Consider the following 17,616-nt stretch of genomic DNA (forward strand, 5'->3'; position numbering starts at 1 on the left):
CTGCTGAACTCTATTCTGAATATAGTTCAAAACGCAGACTACTGGAAGGAAGGACCATATGAGCACGATTCTTAGTTTTTGCTTCTAACTCCATCGTTTGGTTGTAGTAACCTATATTGATTGGTCGAGAAAGCAACTGATTTTTTCACCAATTTGTCTGTTCCTTACTGTGTTCAGGATGAGAAACCATCTTTTTCACATTCGCTGGAGGAGTCAGGCTTCATAAAGGATTTTCGGTGGACAAAGAAAGAGAAACATACTTATGTTGTTCTTTTTAACCAAGGGAAGCTTTATCATGGAGTTGATAATAAACCCCCTAGACATGTTATGGATGGTGTTGATGCCGGTGAGTTTCATTTTTATTCTGCTGTTTATTATGCTAATCATTCTGCTGTCTAATCGTTGTTTCCCACGTGCTTTCGTTGCTTGTGTCAGTCGAATGGAGTTCGAAAGGAAGTTTTATTGCCGTGGCCAAAGATAACAACCTTCAGATTTTTTCATCAAAGTTTAACGAGAAGCTTTGTATATCTCTGTCATTTGATACCTGGGTCAGTGATTCTGGTTCAAACTGTGCCGTAAAAGGTATCTGGCATGCTATAGTCTTCTTATGTCCTGCCAATAATATTCTTTTTACTCCCCAGTCCCACGTTTGTTGTATTTGTTCATTCAAGTCCCTTCAATGTTGATTTATGTCTTCCAAATTAATTCTCATTTGCCGATGGTTTTCTGCATCAGTCGATTCTATCATGTGGGTACGACGCGATTGTATCATTCTCGGGTGCTTGCAGTTGATTGATGGTAGGGAAGAAAATTACCTTGTTCAAGTCATCAGAAATCCAGATGGAAAGATTACTGATGTTAGTAGCATTCTTTTAAATTGATCTTGTTACAGTTCGCCGTGAAGCTGTACTTTTAGTGTCTTCAGAATGGTACCAAGTTTGGCTATACTTGTTAAAGATGTCTGTTTGACATTGTTTCTGAATTCATTCTCTGCAGAGTTCATCCAACCCGGTTGCTTTGTCCTTCAATGATTTGTTTCCCTGTCTGATGGATGATGTGGTTCCTGTTGGCATTGGACCTCATTTGTTCTTCAGCTACGTAGAACAAGGGTATTTTATTCTAATTTGATTTTGATCAAATTTTCAGTGTTTAAGTTGTCACACATCGCCTTATCTTAACTGCCAACCTTTCCTTACAGAGGAAGTCATCTGTCTATTTGGCCCATTATGGATAAATTATCTGGTCTCTGATATATTTAGAGAAGAAAAGAAATAAATACAATCTCATATTTTTCTTCCATATCTAAACATCTAGACGTATATGTATTGCTGATAACTGATGCTCTTCCACTGTTAGAAAATTATATCAGTAATTAGAAAAACTGATGCAACTAATGTTCTTATTGTGCTATATAGCGTGAGCTTGCTTCTTTCCATCATATTCTTCTCTAACTGCAACATAATAGAATCACATACTTCTTTAATTGTTTCTGATATCAGTTCTTTGGCTAACATATGTTTGCCTTGCCTTCAGTGCCATTATTTTCAGTGTGGTTGATGAGCGTAGCTAATGCATCGCTTTTGTTTTTGTCTTGTTTTTCCTCTTCGGCCATTTCATGAATGTAATTGCAGCAAATTTGCAGTTACAGCAAACAGAAAGAATACAGATGAGCATATAAAGTTGCTTATCTGGTCACCTGGAGATGATTTAAGCGCAGTTGCTGTTGTAGATATTGAACGAGACACTTTTTTGCCAAGGATTGGGCTCCAAGGTATGTACACAGAATCCAGATTTGTTGACATTAATATATGTGAGCTTTTCCGCAGGATTTAATGGTGTTAGTGGAAAAAAATCCAATTCTCTTTCCAGAAAACGGAGACGATAATATGATAATGGGACTATGTATCGATAAAGTTTCCATTGAGGGGACTGTTAAAGTGCACCTTGGAGTTGATGAGCAGAAAGAACTCGCCCCTTATTGCATTCTTATGTGCCTTACTTTGGAGGGAAAACTGGTCATGTTCAATGTTGCTAGGTAGCTACTATTTCTCATTGTGGCTCAAAGTTTGAACTGGTTTAAAAATTACTAAATTGAGTTTCATTACAGTACTGCAGGAGCTTCAGCTTCATCAGATGTTGATCTGGCCTCTTCTTCTGACAGTGAAGATGCTTGCGCGCTTCCAATTGAAGTTGGTCAAATGAAACAATCTTCTAAATCAGAAGTACAAACAGGAGAACTAAAAGTTCTTGCACTTAAGGAAGATAGACATCTCGATTCCGAGAATTCAGTCTCAATTTTCTTAACCGAACAAAGTTTCCAGAACAAATTTTCAAGAAAGCCGGAAATTGAACCTGTGAGAAGTACAGTGCCTTCCGAAACAAGTGAGCAACAAAAAGTTCATGCTGGAAAGCCATTACTAGTATCAGAAGGTCAAAAAATAGTGTTTTCTAGGGAGTTGGGAGCAGGTTTTGGGAAAACACCGTCGAACCTAGGAGATGGTGCCCAAAAATTTCCAGGGTTTGGATCTGTGGCTCCTTTTCCAGACATGCTTCAGAAGGATATTTCTGACCAGAATAAGTTTAGGGATTTGCAGGCGAATTTTAAGCCACCAAAAAGTAGTACAACTCTTTTTAGTTCTACTAGTCTGCAGAATGCTACATTTTCACCACCACAAAGTGCTCCAGCTCAACCGTGGTCGACTGGGAATGGCTTCTCACTTCAGGGTTTTGGTTCTAAATCTCCTTTTTCATTTGCTAATGATACTCCGCAGAAACATCCTGAGAAAGCTGGATCTGTTTATGTAAATCCTCCTGGGAGCATCAGTGACAAAGCTGTTCAAAGAAAAGAGATTGCTACTGTGTCTGCTTTCGTCAATGTTTCTCTTCTACCAGCTCAGAATCAGGATTCTGTGGAAGGGGCAGAAAAAATCGAGCCATTACCTTCGATCCACACCTCTCAGCTATCATCACAAGTCAACTCTTCCTTCGAGAAGTCCTCTACTCATCAGCTGCACAGAAATTTGCCCCAGGCAGGGGCATCCAAATCTGAACCAAATTTATCAAAGCAATTCAGTAATGTAATGTCTATTCATCTGAAATTTATGCTCTTCTACTCACACCCTAGCCTTATATTTCACATGCCGTATTGTTTATTTGGTCTGTTCATCTTGTGTGTAGATTAATGAAATGGCCAGAGAATTAGATATGCTTTTACAGTGTATAGAAGGACCAGGTGGTTTCAAGGATTCTTGCACTATTTTGCCGAAAGATTCGGTTGAAAAACTGGAGCAGGGACTTGAAAACCTAGCTGAAGAGTGCCAGACATGGAAGGTGTAATTTGTCATTATTTTGTTTATTATCACTCTTCAGATTAGTTTGAGATTCTTCAATATTGGCCAGATCATTTATTTTTTCACAAAACTGATATGATCACTGGGCCTTTGGTCTGTGTTGTTAATTTCAATTCTTCTGCAGAACGTAACTGATAAGCAGCTGGCCGAGATCCAACATCTCCTTGACAGAACTGTTCAAGGTAATCTATTCGATAAATCACATGTCTGCCTATCACCTACAAACAATGGAAGTAGTTACAGCCCAATGCTTTTTTTCAAGCCTTCCTAAGGCACAACAGGATAGATAAGAATCTTCTTGGCTGAACAGGAGGGAACCAACCCGAGAGAGAATATCTCAGACATTTATTGTCAATATTTATTTGCTTCTCTAGTATCTTATCATTCTCATCTTTTCAGTTTTGGCAAGGAAGACATACATGGAAGGTATCGTTAAGCAAACTTCTGATAAACAATACTGGGAACTCTGGAACCGCCAGAAGTTGAATCCTGAACTTGAGGCTAAGCGACAATATATAATGACACTAAATAAGGTTGTGTATGGTTCATATATCTTATTCTCAATCTTATCAATACAAAATCATGTTTAACATTTTTCTTCCACTTATCAATCCAGGATTTGACTCATCAGCTGATTGAACTAGAGAGACATTTTAATCGGCTTGAACTTGATAGCTACCATGAGGACAGTGGACTTCACATGGCTAAAAGAGCAACATCCAATAAGTTTGGCCCTTCCAGGTATGTTGTAGATTAATTGGAAATTTGATGGAAACCTGTATGGTAAACATGTATAATAAGTTAGTCATTACCTTCAATATTTAATCACCATCTACGTTTTCTGCAGGCGCATGCAGTCCCTGCTCAGTCTTCGTAATACGATGAGTTCCCAGTTGGCAGCAGCCGAGCAACTCTCCGAGTGTCTTTCTAAACAAATGTCATTTCTGAGAATAGATTCACCTGTAAAAAAGAATGTTAAGCAGGAGTTGTTTGAGACAATTGGTATCCCTTATGATGCCTCTTTCAGTTCACCCGATGCTGCAAAAGCTAAAGATGCATCTTCAGTAAAGAATCTATTGCTTTCTTCTGGTTCTGCAAGTGTTAAAGTACAGTCAAGTAGGCGTCAATCATCTGCTATGAAAAGTTCCATCTCAGAAACGGCTAGGAGGAGAGACTCATTAGACAGGGTAATCATTAGGAACAGCTTCTAGTTTAATACAGCTACTTATTATGCTCATTGTTCTGCTTTTGTTATGTTCTGGTATTTAGCTAAAATTTTAAGGAGACTGAATATGTGCGTTTTTACTTTGTAATATACCTCATACCTGTCTATGCTTATATCATTTGGTGCAGAGTTGGGCGTCATTTGAGCCTACAAAAACAACTGTGAAAAGGATGCTTTTGGCGAAACAACAGAAGACATCCTTAAACGAACAGACTTTTGAGAGACAAGGGCAATCACTGCTTCGCCTGAAAGATCATGCATCACCTTTATTCCCCTTGAACAAAGGTAGCTACACTTAATTGTGGAATCCAATTGTTTTGGATTGGATCTTGCCCCTCTTTTCTCTCTTGTTTCTTGTTCTTTTTTCCCCTTCTCTTCTCCTGCTATGTTGTCTGATGCTACTTATTTGCTTGTGCAATCGCTTTCTACAGGTATTCAGGAATCATTGCCACATGAGATTTCTGAAACTCAATCAATCCGATTCAGATGGGCCAATGGCCCCTCCGAACAGTCAAGCCCCTTGGTCTCGAGACCACCTTTGCCACAAGCTGGCAGTCCATTCCCGCCATCTTCTACCTCTGGGTTGAAGCCAGGTCTCAATTTTTCTGATGCCAAGTCAAGTAGTATGCCTTCTCATGCCGAGAAAGCTGCCCCCCAGCTCATCAAGGATAGTAAGGCAATTTCACAGTCAGGATCAGACATGATGCTCAAACCATTTACTTCCCCGGTTGTTTCTGCACGGATGGCAAAGAAAACTGATGAACTTAAATTTTCTGAAGGGAAACCTAATGCATTTGCAGGTGCAGCTACCGGAAGAATTCAGCCGCTTATGGGAACCTCAACGAGCCCTGCTACGGATCCTAGCAAAGGTTTTGGTTCTCAAGTGTCTCCCATGTCAACTGGAGCTACTTTTCCTGGAAAATCTCCATTAGGATTTCCTACTAGTAGCGGTATTTTTGGTGATATATTGAAAATTCCTGCGACAACTGTATCCGTTTCAGCTCCACCAGCATCTAGCTTGGCAGTAGCTTCCATGGCAACCATTTCCAGTCCATCATCAACTCTAGTGAGGGTATCTCCAATTTCATCTTCTACACAAGTTTCAGGTTTGTCAACTCTGATCATTTTGTCTTTTTTTATTTCATTTGTCACAATCTTCTCAACTATAGCAACATTGCTATATGCACAAATGACGTTCTCCTTCTGAATTCCAGCTCCAGCATCTACTACCCCCGTCAGCTCAGCTTTGGCTCCCCAAACTTCGTCTTCTGCATCTGTGTCTACATCTACAGCACCAGCCACAGTGTTCAATGTGCCATTTGGTAAATCTTCATCTACCTCAACAGCTGGATTCGCTTTGAAGTTATCAGCTTCATCTCCATTGACCTCGCCTGTTAGTTCATCATCAACTGTCCAACCTTCAGTATTTACGCCATCCTCTACTGCACCCACGGTTTCAGCTGGACCAGTACTTGCGAAGTCTGAAACCAGTTCATCAGCTCCTTCATCATCATCAACCTCAATATCTGGATTCACTTTCAAGTTATCAGCTTCATCATCCTCAGCAAGTAGCTCATCATTTACAGCTCAATCATCGTTATTTACGCCATCCTCGGCTGCCCCGGCAGTGTCATCTGGTCTTGTCTCGGTGAAGTCTGAAGCTAGCTCTCCGTCTGAGGCTGATCATTTAGTTTTGCCAACCACCTCCTCTTCTACCGCACTTGGTGTCTCTGCCACTTCTGCTTCTCCTCAGGCTTCCCAAATTTCAGCTCCATCTTTTGCTGTTTCCTCTATAAAGCCCGTCTCGGAGTCTCCTGTGACAGAGAAACAAACTTCAACTGGTCTAAAACAGGGAACTTCTGTAGACTCTGCAGCAAAAGAGACAACTGTGAAGCCTGAGATGTCAGTGAATAAGGATAGTTCAGAGCCTGAAATTGCAGTATCCACTATAAGTTCTTCTGGGTTCTTACCCGGACTTTCATCTGGAACCCTGTCTAGCCTTGTCAGCATGGCACCACCTTCATTTGGCTTCTCAACGAGTTCTCAACAGCAGCGACTGTCGTCTACCCCTGTTGCTTTCTCTGCGCCCTTACCAACTTCCGCGAGTCTCTTTGGTGAAAAGAGAGATGCTTCAGTTGCTGGAGATAATCAGGAAGATGAAATGGAGGAAGAAGCTCCAGAGGCTAGCCAGTCAACTGACTTTACCCTGGGAGGTCTTAAAGGTTTTGGGCTCGGATCAACTCCAAACGCTGCTGCTCCCAAAGCAAACCCATTTGGTGGTCCCTTTGGTAATTCCACAACAACACCGGGGAGCAGTCCGTTCAATATGACGGTTCCCAGTGGAGAGCTGTTCCGCCCGGCATCATTTAATTTTCAACCGCCTCAACCGTCTCAACCAGCAGCAGGTTTTGGCGCGTTTTCTGCAGCACCTTCTCAAAGTCCTCCCACTCAAAGCGGGTTTGGGCAACCGTCACAGATTGGGGCGGGACAGCAAGCGTTAGGGTCAGTTCTTGGGTCATTTGGGCAGTCAAGGCAGCTTGGTCCTGGTCTTCCAGGATCTGGGTTTGGCTCTCCTCCTAGTGGGTTTGGAGCCGCTAGTCCAGCGGGTGGTATCTCAAGTGCACCAACAGGCGGGGGGTTTGCAACTGCTGCTTCTAATCCAGCCGGCGGATTCGCTTCCTTGGCCACAGCTGGTAAGGGGGGATTTGCTGGTCTTGGTTCAGGCAGTGGAGGATTCGGTGGCTTTGCTGCTGCCTCCACAGGCAGTGGAGGAGGTTTTTCAGGAGCAGGTGGAGGGTTCGGAGGCTTTGCTGCTGCTTCTGGTGGTGGAGGTTTTGCAGGAGCTGCCGGAGGAGGTAACAACTACATCCATACATATATATACACACACACACACACACGTATACATACATTGTTCATCAGTGAATGGGGTGGTGTGATTGTGTTACAGGTGGTGGGTTCGGGGCTTTCGGGGGTCAAGGTGGCGGTGGTTTCTCGGCCTTTGGTAGTGGCAACGCAGCAGGAAAGCCTCAGGAACTCTTCACTCAGATTAGAAAATAGACATCCTATGACTTATGTTGCAAGTCAGATGCTGCCTCAGTTAGAATCACACTGTAGTCAGTGTAGAGTGTCTGCTTCACTCCTTTATTGTATTAGCCACTTGAGTTGTCATAGTTTTAAGAAAGAGAAAGCAGTAGTTCCTTTATTGTATTCAGCCTTGCAAGTTTCACTAAAACCACCTGTATGTGTCTTTTGAAAGATCTTGTGGAAAAGATTTCCAAAGAGTAACTTAGATAAATAAAAAATGGTTTAAATTTTATTTTAACAGAATTATAAAAATATGTATATAGTTTCCGATGATGTTTACTGTGTAGGAGTAAATATTTTTCCAACGCATTTCCACAAATTTGTCCTTGGAGAAGGAAATGAAACGTTAATTAGTGAGGAAAAAAGAAAAAGACAGGCGTTAATTATAGTAGTTAACAATAACCTCCAGGATTAGTATGCTGCTGTTAGTTTTTTCCCCAGAAAGTTTTTCCTTTTCCTCTTCCGCAATCTGATCCCGCGAAAGAAATTCGTACTCTCCCCCTCACCGAATTCTCTTTCCTTTCTGCTTCTTTGTTCACCGGAAAATTCGTCGGAATCTTCGAGCTGTTGTTGGGTTTTTTTTTATATATATATATGAAGAGATATCGGAGTTGCAACAGAAGCGAAGCGATTTATGATGCTTTGTGGTTCCTTGCGGGATCGAATACAGCCCTGGCTTCGCGATTATGTTAGGCTCCAATCCCTCGCCGTGATCCTTATTTACGCTCAGGTAATCGATTGTTATTTGTCTTTTCCCCCGATTATTCGAATCCGTTCGGGCCTAGGGTTCAGTGTCCATTTGAATTCTTCGTCGATTCGCCGGTTGGGATTGCTCGTTTTTTATGGGATTGTTGTTGTGCGTTTTGTTGAATCATCTGTCTGATTGATTCAGATTGGATGTGCGTTGATTGGATCGCTAGGGGCATTGTACAATGGAGTTTTGCTGATAAACTTGGCGATCGCATTGTTTGCTCTGGTCGCGATCGAGAGCAACAGCCAGAGTCTTGGCCGGACCTACGCTGTTCTCCTTTTCTGCTCAATTCTTGTCGATATTTCGTGGTTCATACTCTTCACTCAAGAGATTTGGTAATTTTCCCTTCTAAGCACCTTTCTTGTGAATCTGTACTAAAGCTTTGCTTTGGAGGGGTCGGTGTGTTGTTTGTCGTTTATCCAATTTGAGTTTGGTTAAGCAGAAAGTCTTGTACTTTTCAGGGTTTGTGATATCAACTAGTATTTTGGGCTTCGCTGTTTGATTATAACGATTGGACTTGCTATTTTTAACAGTGTTTTCCTTTAGCGAATGCTATAGGAACTTGACATTTGAGATGATTGTTCTTGTTTTCTTCTCTCTGTCTTAACAGAATATGTTCTTGCCCATGCAGGACAATGTCACCTGAGATGTACCGGACATTTTTCATCTTTTCTGTGAAACTCACCTTGGCAATGGAAATTATTGGGTTTTCTGTGAGGTTGTCGTCCTCGCTCTTATGGCTTCAGATTTATAGGCTGGGAGCTTCTTTTTTGGACACCTCGATTCCCCGTGAAGCAGATTCAGATTTAAGGATTAGCTTCTTGAGCCCTGCAACTCCGGCCATAGTTAGACAATGTTCAGGTTCAGAAGAAATTTTGGGAGGATCCATTTATGACCCGGCCTACTATACTTCTTTATCTGAAGATGGTCAAAGCAACAGGGGATCACCCAGGGCATCACAGGTTTTTTATTCCCAATCTCTTCCATGCCTAAGCTTGTTATGGCACTCTTTCGTTTGTTATCTGTGTGTGTCTTCGAGGATAGCATCTATGTGTGTACTCTGTTCTGCCTTAATTACATGTTTCTCATGGTGGAAAAGAGGCTGCTATATTCATGAAATTGTCTCTTTCTAGAATATGGATGTTTCATTTTCCCATCCCATTGATAATTTCAGGTTCCCAGTCACAGATTCATATGCTTCTAGTTTTGCAAAAATTATTCTGCCTGATGCAAAATGCTCTGTCTGATCTTTAAATCCTTGTAGTCAATTCGTTGTTCAAATGGGAACAACGGATCCCGTTCCGCTACAGAGGCCTCTCAGATTAAGACCTCAGCATCCAGATCCTTGCAGGCAGTTGACGTTAGTCTTCTTAACTGATTGAAATTTTTAATGTTCTCCATTGTATCTTACTTAGCTACTGTCATATTGCTCTTGGATTTTCCATCCACTTATCATTACATTTACATATGGTCTGAAGAGTCAATATGTAACTAAAACAATTACCAGCATATCACTTGTGAGGTGGAAGATGTTAGTGGGGATTTTGTGGTTCTTTGGAAACTGATATGACTTAATGCAGGAGAAGAAAGCTGTGAGGAAATCGGGGATGGCTGCACAGTGAAAATCAAGATCTTCCCACCCAACAAAGCGGAAAATGCAGGATCTTGTTGGTCTCTTGGGGGGGGGGGAGTACAAAATGTGATACAGGGAGAAGCCTTATGTGTATAATGATATCCAAGGCTAGAAAGAGTACAGACGCTTTCAGATGTCAGATTCCGGGGATGGAAAAACAAAAACGAGGTAAAGAGGGCTTTTTTCCACTTTTTGATCTCTGCATCATATCATAGCTTTATTGGTACATTATAAAATTTATCAGACTTAGGATTGCTCTTATTAATATAATACGATGCTGTCTAGTTCATCAAACTTTTACCAGGGTCGGTCCAATATGTATGTGTGTGTGTGTGTATATATATATATATATATATATATATATATATGTGTATATATATATTATTGCTATTTATTTTTTAAAATGGAAGAAATGAGAGAAAAACGAGTTTGGGAGGAGAGAACAAAAGTAAGACGAAGAGGCTAAGGTCATGTGTCATTTGACTTATATGTAATTGATTAAACAAGTGTTCACTCCATTCGGCGACCTCCGTCGTCTCCACGCGTAACCGCGTTAAGAGCATTTGTTTTAGTAATATATGTCTATATATACACACACATATATATATATATGTATTATGCGAACCGTAACGTGTGGAGTATCATTTGAATTTATAGGCCTTCACATTAGCGTCAACGGTTTAAACACACACAGATTTTGATTGCTTTGCTTCTGCTCTTCTCTATGCCTTGAAGATGTATAGTAAGATGCATATGATTTCTTATAAAATAAAAAGATGAATATAACTATAGTTTATGAATAAAACGGTTGTTACTGAAAAATATCAAAGTTGATGACTTTATAGAAATCAGAAATTACGACCACTATTAAAATTTAAAGAGATTTGGACTTTGTTCGTAAAGAAGCCTCACCATCAACTCAAACGTCACGTATAGAGTTCTTTATGTGTTAGTTACCTCACATGTATTACCAAGTCAATTCTCTTCTTTGTTATAAAACCAACCATCGTCCAAATAAAAAGCTCGTCCTCTCATATACTTATGAAAATGTGTCGTCAAGTGGTGTGGTTGATGGCTTTGGTCCTCGTCGTCTTGCTCTCCAGATCGAACGCATCTCTGGTCCGACCCTACGAGCCAAGTGAGTTTCTTTGATCCGCTGTCTTGAATTATTCAATAATCTAAATGTTCGTTAATTTGTCGGTGGAGGAAATAGCAGAATTAAGAGGAATCAAGATCGGAGTGGGCGGCAGCAATTCGAAGCGCGCTCTTCAAAGAAAAGTACCGCCTGGAGGAGGAAACTAAACTCCACAGTCACCCACGACTCTTGCAATTACACTTTAACACATGTGTATGTATATATGTAATATATAATCCATATTCATTTCGATGTGTTCTCACCCTTTTCTGTGTATGTTTCGTTGAAACATGTATATATATATATATATATATATATGTGTGCGTATTGAATTTCGGGAGGTTTAATTGGTGTGTCAGGAATTTTCTCGTGTCGTATTTATTAGAATGTAGAACAACTTGCATACTCTAAATCAAACCAAACCCATCTTAATTATTCTCTTATAATATGTGGTTGAATGCAAAGAAACATGTTTCTTTTATATATATATATATTCAATGGCAAAGAAATAGAAGAAAATGCCATATATATACAACCAATAATATTAAAAGGCTACTTACAAAATCGAAGAGACAATGGAGAAACAAGCAGATGCATGCATGCGCGTGTTCCACGATATGTAGGAACATTACGTAGCCTCTTCAGGGCATTTTACTGTGAGGAAACAACATTAAATTAAAGATTGGACGTGTATCCTTTTTTTTTGTTACAACATCCGGATGGAAAAGAAATCAGAACCCCTTTTGACCATTTGTTCCCATAAATGCGAATCTTGGTAAACGTCAACGGTTTAAACACACACAGATTTTGATCGCTTTGCTTCTGCTCTTCTCTATGCCTTGAAAGATGTATAGTAAGATGCGTGTACATTATATATAATCATAGTTTATGATATAAAACGGTTTGTTACTGAAAATATATATATCAAAGTTTATGACTTGTAGCTTCCGTTATTAAAATTAGAAATTACAACCATTATTAATATTTAAAGAGACTGGACTTTGTTCATAAAGAAGCCTCACCATCAAATTAATCAAACGTCGCGTATGGAGAGTTCTTTATGTGTTAGTTATCTCGCATGTATTACCAAGTCAATTCTCTTCTTAGTTATAAAACCAACCATCGTCCAAATAAAGCTCACCCTCTCTAAGAATCTTGAGAAAAAAAAAACCCGGATAATGTATCGTCAAGCGGTGTGGTTAATGGCTTTGGTCCTCGTCGTCTTGTTCTCCAAATCGAATGCATCTCTGGTCCGACCCTACGAGCCAAGTGAGTCTCTTTGGTCCGTTTTCTTGGCACCGGATTGAATGTTATTCAAGAATCTAAATGTTGGTTAATTTGTTGTCATATACAATCGGTGGAAGAAACAGTAGGATTCAGAGGAATCAAGATCGGAGTGGGTGCAAGTGTTTCGAAGCCTGCTCATAAAAGAGCACCGCCTCTAGGAGGGAAGTAAACCCCACAGCCATGTACGTACGGCTCCCGGAATTTAACATATACGTATGTATGCGTATATATATAGTCGGTCTTCATTTTTAACATATACGTATGTATGCGTATATATATAGTCGGTCTTCATTTCCATATATATGTTGTCAGTACCCTTTCCTGTGAAGATTTCGATGAAACATATGTATATATGCATATTGATTGAATTGGTGTTTGTGAAATTTCCTCTCGTGCCATTGATTAAAAAGTGGAACAACTTACGTACTCTAATACGTGGTTGAATCAAAGAGACGCGTTTCTTTTGCTTACCCATATATGTGTTTCAGATTTTGTAACAAAATCAAAGCTTGAGTTATACACACATATATATATACACACACACACACATATATATATACACACACACACACACATATACACACACACACACAATGGCAAGTTTGTGGAAGTAGAAGAAAATGCTGTGAAACCAATAACAGCACATATGCATGCATGCATGCATGTTCCACGATATGTAGGAACATTACGTAGCCTCTCCAAGACATTCTCCGCCTCGTTTTTCAACAGATTCATTGAACTCGGCCTCTTTCTGTCGGAAACATATTCTTAACCTAAGAAATAAAAAAGGTCAATTTACACAGAAACTCATGATTCAGGCATCGACCCTCTCTATAAATACAATCAACTTGGCGTATTGATTAAAAGATAAGCCCAAAATGTTACGTGGGGTGTGGATAGTAACTTTGGTCCTCCTTGCGTTCTTCTTCACGCCAAACACAACTATGGCTCGTTCATATCCATCTTCTAAGACCGGTAAGCGTTTTTTTTTTCAATTATAATTTTTTTTTAGAATAATTAAATGAAGTGTTTTCTTAATCCACGTGTTAGGTTTGTCGGAAGAGACTGGAGGAGGGAATTGGGATCGACTTTTCGGACAAATCAAGAGTAAGGTATCACGAAGTGGCTCACCCCACGACAGGCAATATCACCTTTGAATTCCAAATTCCAATAATCATGTCTCAATCAACACCTATATATACATACATATATATATATATACACCATTGATTTTTATTTTTCATCATTCGGTTTTTGTGTACTATGATTTGATTTGATTAAATATTTCCCTCGTCAGAAAACTGCATAGAAGCCAATGTTTTTTTTATTTGATATTTACAGCTATAATAGATTAGATGCCCCCCAAAATAAATAAATAAATGGCATTCTATTCGAAAGAAAATACGTAAAGTTAATTCAATGAGAATTCCCGTTAATATTATTACTAATCTCATATTTATTTATCTTTTCGGGTACGGAAAAAATAAAATTAACGAATAATAATCTAAAAGTACAAAAAATTGAGCGAAAAAGAGCGATAAAAAGAGGTTTGTTTGAGCCGTCTCTCACGCGCTCAGATTCTTAAAAACTGAGAATTGAACCAAAACGCTGGACTATAGCGCGTGATGTTAACTCGCGAACTATGCGCGTGGGGTATTTCAATTAATATGTTTACAAAAACTACACCGACTTAATTAGTGTTGGGCTCAAACGGCCCATTGTCTCCACGTATAGGCCCATTTTATCTCTCCCCTATTTTCCACAAAAAAAAAATGGTAAAATATGGGTACTCGTTTCAATTTAATACCTATATTTTTTTAATTATAGAATAATATCTGTATAATTGATTTTTCTCCAAATAAATCATATACTTTTAAATTATTAACTAAAAAATACCTACCGTTAAATAATCGCCACGTAGACAAACAAAAATGCTACGTGGCGGCAAAATTTTCAACATCTCTCCTAATCATCACCACACCAGAAATTAAATAAAAAATAAATAAATAATAAATTAATTAATAATAATAATTAATTAATAAAATAAAAAATCATAAAAATAAATAATATATATACACATATACACATATACATATATATATATACGTATATAAATATATACATACACATAAATACATATATATATATACCAATACATATAAGCATATATATATATATATATCAATACATATATATACATATACATACATACATATAAACACATACATATAAAAATATATACATATATATATGCATATGTATAAATACATGCTACATATATATACATACATATAAATATATAAATATATGTATGTGTATGTGTTATATATGTATGTATATCTATATATATGTGTATACATATGTATATATATATATGTATGTATATATATATGTATGTATATATATATGCGAATGTATATATATGTATATGTATGTATATGTATATATATATGTTTATATATATGTATTAATATATATATGTGTGTGTATTTATATGTATGTATATATATGTATATATATGTGTGGATGTGTATATTTATATATGTATGTATATGTTCATATATGTATATATATGTGTATGTATATATATGTATGTATATGTATATTTTATTATTTATTTTTTTATTTTATTATTATTACTAATTTATTTATTATTTATTAATTTTTGATGTGGCGATCGATGACATGACGGAATGATTATGAGAGATGTTGAAAATTTTTATCGCCACGTAGAATTTCCGTTTGTTTACGTGGCGGTTATTTGACGGTAGGTATTTTTTTGCCAATATTTTAAAAATATAAAATTTATTTGGGAAAAAACCAATTGTACAGATATTATTCAGTAATTAAAAAAGTATAGATATTAAATTGAGACCAGAGAAAAGTAAATGTATTTTACGGCGATTCTCCCAAAAAAATAATAATAATAAAATTTAGAAAATATACAAAACATAATTAAATTTTTTGTAAGAAATAATTACATTTTTTTTCACTAACATAAAGATACTTTACAATGTATATATTTTTGTCTTCAACAGGAAATATTTTAACTCAATTTGTATCCAGACCAGATCTATGATAAATATTCAAAATGTACCTCACTCGTATTTATTTTGAAATCTTTAGACAAATGTAACTTAATATTTACAATTATAGTAGCAATAGATGCCCCAAAAATAATTAAATGGCACTCTATTTCATAGAAAATACGTAAAGTTAATTCAATGAGGACTCCCGTTAATTTTATTACAAATTTCGTATTTATTTCACAAGTATGACGGACAAAAAAATTAACGAATAATAATCGAATAAATAAAAGTAAACAAAAATTGAGCGAAAAAAGAGCTATAAAAGAGGTCCGAGCCGTCTCTCACGCGCTCATATTCTTAGAAAACAGAGAATCGAAGCAAAATGCTGCACTATAGTCCGGCGGATTTGAGCGCGTGATGTTAACTCGCGAACCATGCGCGTGGGATATGTCAATCGATACATTTAGCTAAACTACACCGACTTAATTAGTTTTGGGCTCAAACGGCCCATTGTCTCCACGTATTGGCCCATTTTCTCCCCCCCTATTTCCCAAATAATAATAATAATAATAATATTTCGGAAATAGAAGTTATAAAACTCACATTTTTTGTTGGTAAAAACATAAATACATATTCTTTGGTAAAAAAATAATTACATTTTTAACCGACATGAAAAATACTTTACAATCTAGATATTTTTGTCTACAAAATGATAGATGATTAATTGATTTTTGTATTATCTAATTAAATTAGAAAACAATATTAATTTAGTTTGAAAATATGGTTTCGAATACCATATTTTCAAACCGAACTTTAGGATTCATAACTCCAAATTCGAACGTGTTACCAAGTCTAAAGAATTTTTTATATATATAGAATTCTTTTTTAAAAGGAACATCCATGTAGTCGGGTCGGGTCGAAGACTCGAAAAATTATTTTGGTTATAAAAAAAACATATGTTGTTAATGCAGTACCATCAAGAGTTTGGAGATTTAAAAAATCCACAAGAAAATAACCCATGATAGGTTTAGTAAAATAGTATAAAATGTCTGTAACCATAGATTACAGTAGGGGTGGGCACGGATTGGATATCCGTGATTTTTGAGATATCCGTATCCGTACAAATACTCGATTTTATTATCCGTATCCGATCCGTAATTTACGAATATCCGAAATTTCGGATATCCGTAAATATCACGAATATTTGCGAATATCCGTATCCGACATAAAAATTATAAAAATAAAAATAAAATTAAAGACCAAAATTTTAAATAAATAAATTATATAGGTCATTTATATTCAAAATTTAAAATTTATGATTTAAATATTTAAAATCAATTTAAATATAAATATAATCATAATCTATCATATACAAATGTATTCGAAGTTTAAAATTTTAAAAATTAAACATAAAAAATCTTAATATTAAAAAAAGTAAACATTCTAAATCTCAATTATATAAAATATTTCTTAAATATATGTAAATATAAAATATTTTAAATCTCTATACCAAATTATTCTTATATTTAATAATATTATTAATTAGTACGGATCGGATCGGATATGTCGGATAATTCGAATTTGATATCCGTATCTGATCCGTATCCGACAAATATTTGAAAATAAATATCCGTATCCGATCCGTACTTTCCGGATATCCGAATTTTCGGTTCGGATACGGATCGAATAACGGATTGGTTCGGTTTTTTCGGATATTATACCCACCCCTAGATTACAATTATTTATGTGTATAATAATATGCTTTTTTTTTCATGTGAATTCAACATGTAAATTACAATGAGTGGTTGGAGTCATCATCCCTCGTGTTTGAAAAACTTTGAACTTTTTTTTTTGGTATAAATGTGCTTTGTTATATTAATATCCGAAGAGTTACATATACAAAAAGATTTACCGAAAAGCAGTAAGGGATTCCCATGTTGTAGGGCCAAAAAACTTTGAACTTAATGAGCTTTGACCATTTCAGCAGGCGTGCATGTGCATGGTGTCACGCTAAGACCACACCACATATTCATTCGTTGAATATAATCATTAACACCAAAATGAAGACGACACGTCTCCCTCTCTCTCCCTCTCTCTCTCTCTCTCTCTCTCTCTCTAG

The 17,616-nt window shown here is 37.1% G+C and overlaps 2 protein-coding genes across 16 annotated transcripts in view; both read left to right on the top strand.

Moving 5' to 3' along the window:
- The window catches only part of LOC104822690 (nuclear pore complex protein NUP214), a 9,224-nt gene extending 1,330 nt beyond the window's left edge, over positions 1-7,894 (top strand). The window contains exons 3-20 of one of the 4 annotated variants that reach the window (XM_010553995.1): positions 178-346; positions 436-582; positions 736-857; positions 997-1,109; positions 1,632-1,771; positions 1,870-2,035; positions 2,108-3,077; positions 3,178-3,330; positions 3,475-3,532; positions 3,750-3,883; positions 3,967-4,091; positions 4,198-4,537; positions 4,704-4,860; positions 5,007-5,246; positions 5,376-5,444; positions 5,577-5,681; positions 5,790-7,430; positions 7,526-7,894. In XM_010553995.1, the coding sequence (XP_010552297.1) occupies positions 178-346; positions 436-582; positions 736-857; positions 997-1,109; positions 1,632-1,771; positions 1,870-2,035; positions 2,108-3,077; positions 3,178-3,330; positions 3,475-3,532; positions 3,750-3,883; positions 3,967-4,091; positions 4,198-4,537; positions 4,704-4,860; positions 5,007-5,246; positions 5,376-5,444; positions 5,577-5,681; positions 5,790-7,430; positions 7,526-7,635 (4,959 nt within the window). In that variant the 3' untranslated portion in view covers positions 7,636-7,894. Of the gene's footprint in view, positions 1-177; positions 347-435; positions 583-735; positions 858-996; positions 1,110-1,631; positions 1,772-1,869; positions 2,036-2,107; positions 3,078-3,177; positions 3,331-3,474; positions 3,533-3,749; positions 3,884-3,966; positions 4,092-4,197; positions 4,538-4,703; positions 4,861-5,006; positions 5,682-5,789; positions 7,431-7,525 lie in introns of all 4 variants that reach the window. The other 3 variants (XM_010553994.1, XM_010553993.1, XM_010553992.1) reach the window with 3 other exon arrangements.
- A 173-nt stretch (positions 7,895-8,067) lies between these two features.
- On the top strand, positions 8,068-11,528 carry LOC104822693. 12 transcript variants are annotated; one of them, XR_773244.1, is made up of 7 exons: positions 8,078-8,392; positions 8,555-8,748; positions 9,045-9,375; positions 9,678-9,773; positions 9,994-10,214; positions 11,107-11,184; positions 11,260-11,528. XR_773244.1 is itself a non-coding variant. In XM_010553996.1 (5 exons), exons 1-5 carry the CDS (start codon positions 8,297-8,299, stop codon positions 10,033-10,035), a joined length of 759 nt encoding a protein of 252 aa, XP_010552298.1. In that variant the 5' UTR covers positions 8,078-8,296; the 3' UTR covers positions 10,036-11,528. The 12 variants fall into 12 exon arrangements, 2 of the variants coding, with proteins under 2 accessions (XP_010552300.1, XP_010552298.1); XR_773245.1 differs by having other exon boundaries at positions 11,150-11,184; XR_773246.1 differs by having other exon boundaries at positions 11,150-11,184; positions 11,263-11,528.
- Positions 11,529-17,616: the final 6,088 nt, after the last annotated feature.

The sequence above is a fragment of the Tarenaya hassleriana genome, unplaced genomic scaffold (genome assembly GCF_000463585.1).
Source record: "Tarenaya hassleriana unplaced genomic scaffold, ASM46358v1 Cleome37, whole genome shotgun sequence".
Taxonomy (NCBI): Eukaryota; Viridiplantae; Streptophyta; class Magnoliopsida; order Brassicales; family Cleomaceae; genus Tarenaya; species Tarenaya hassleriana.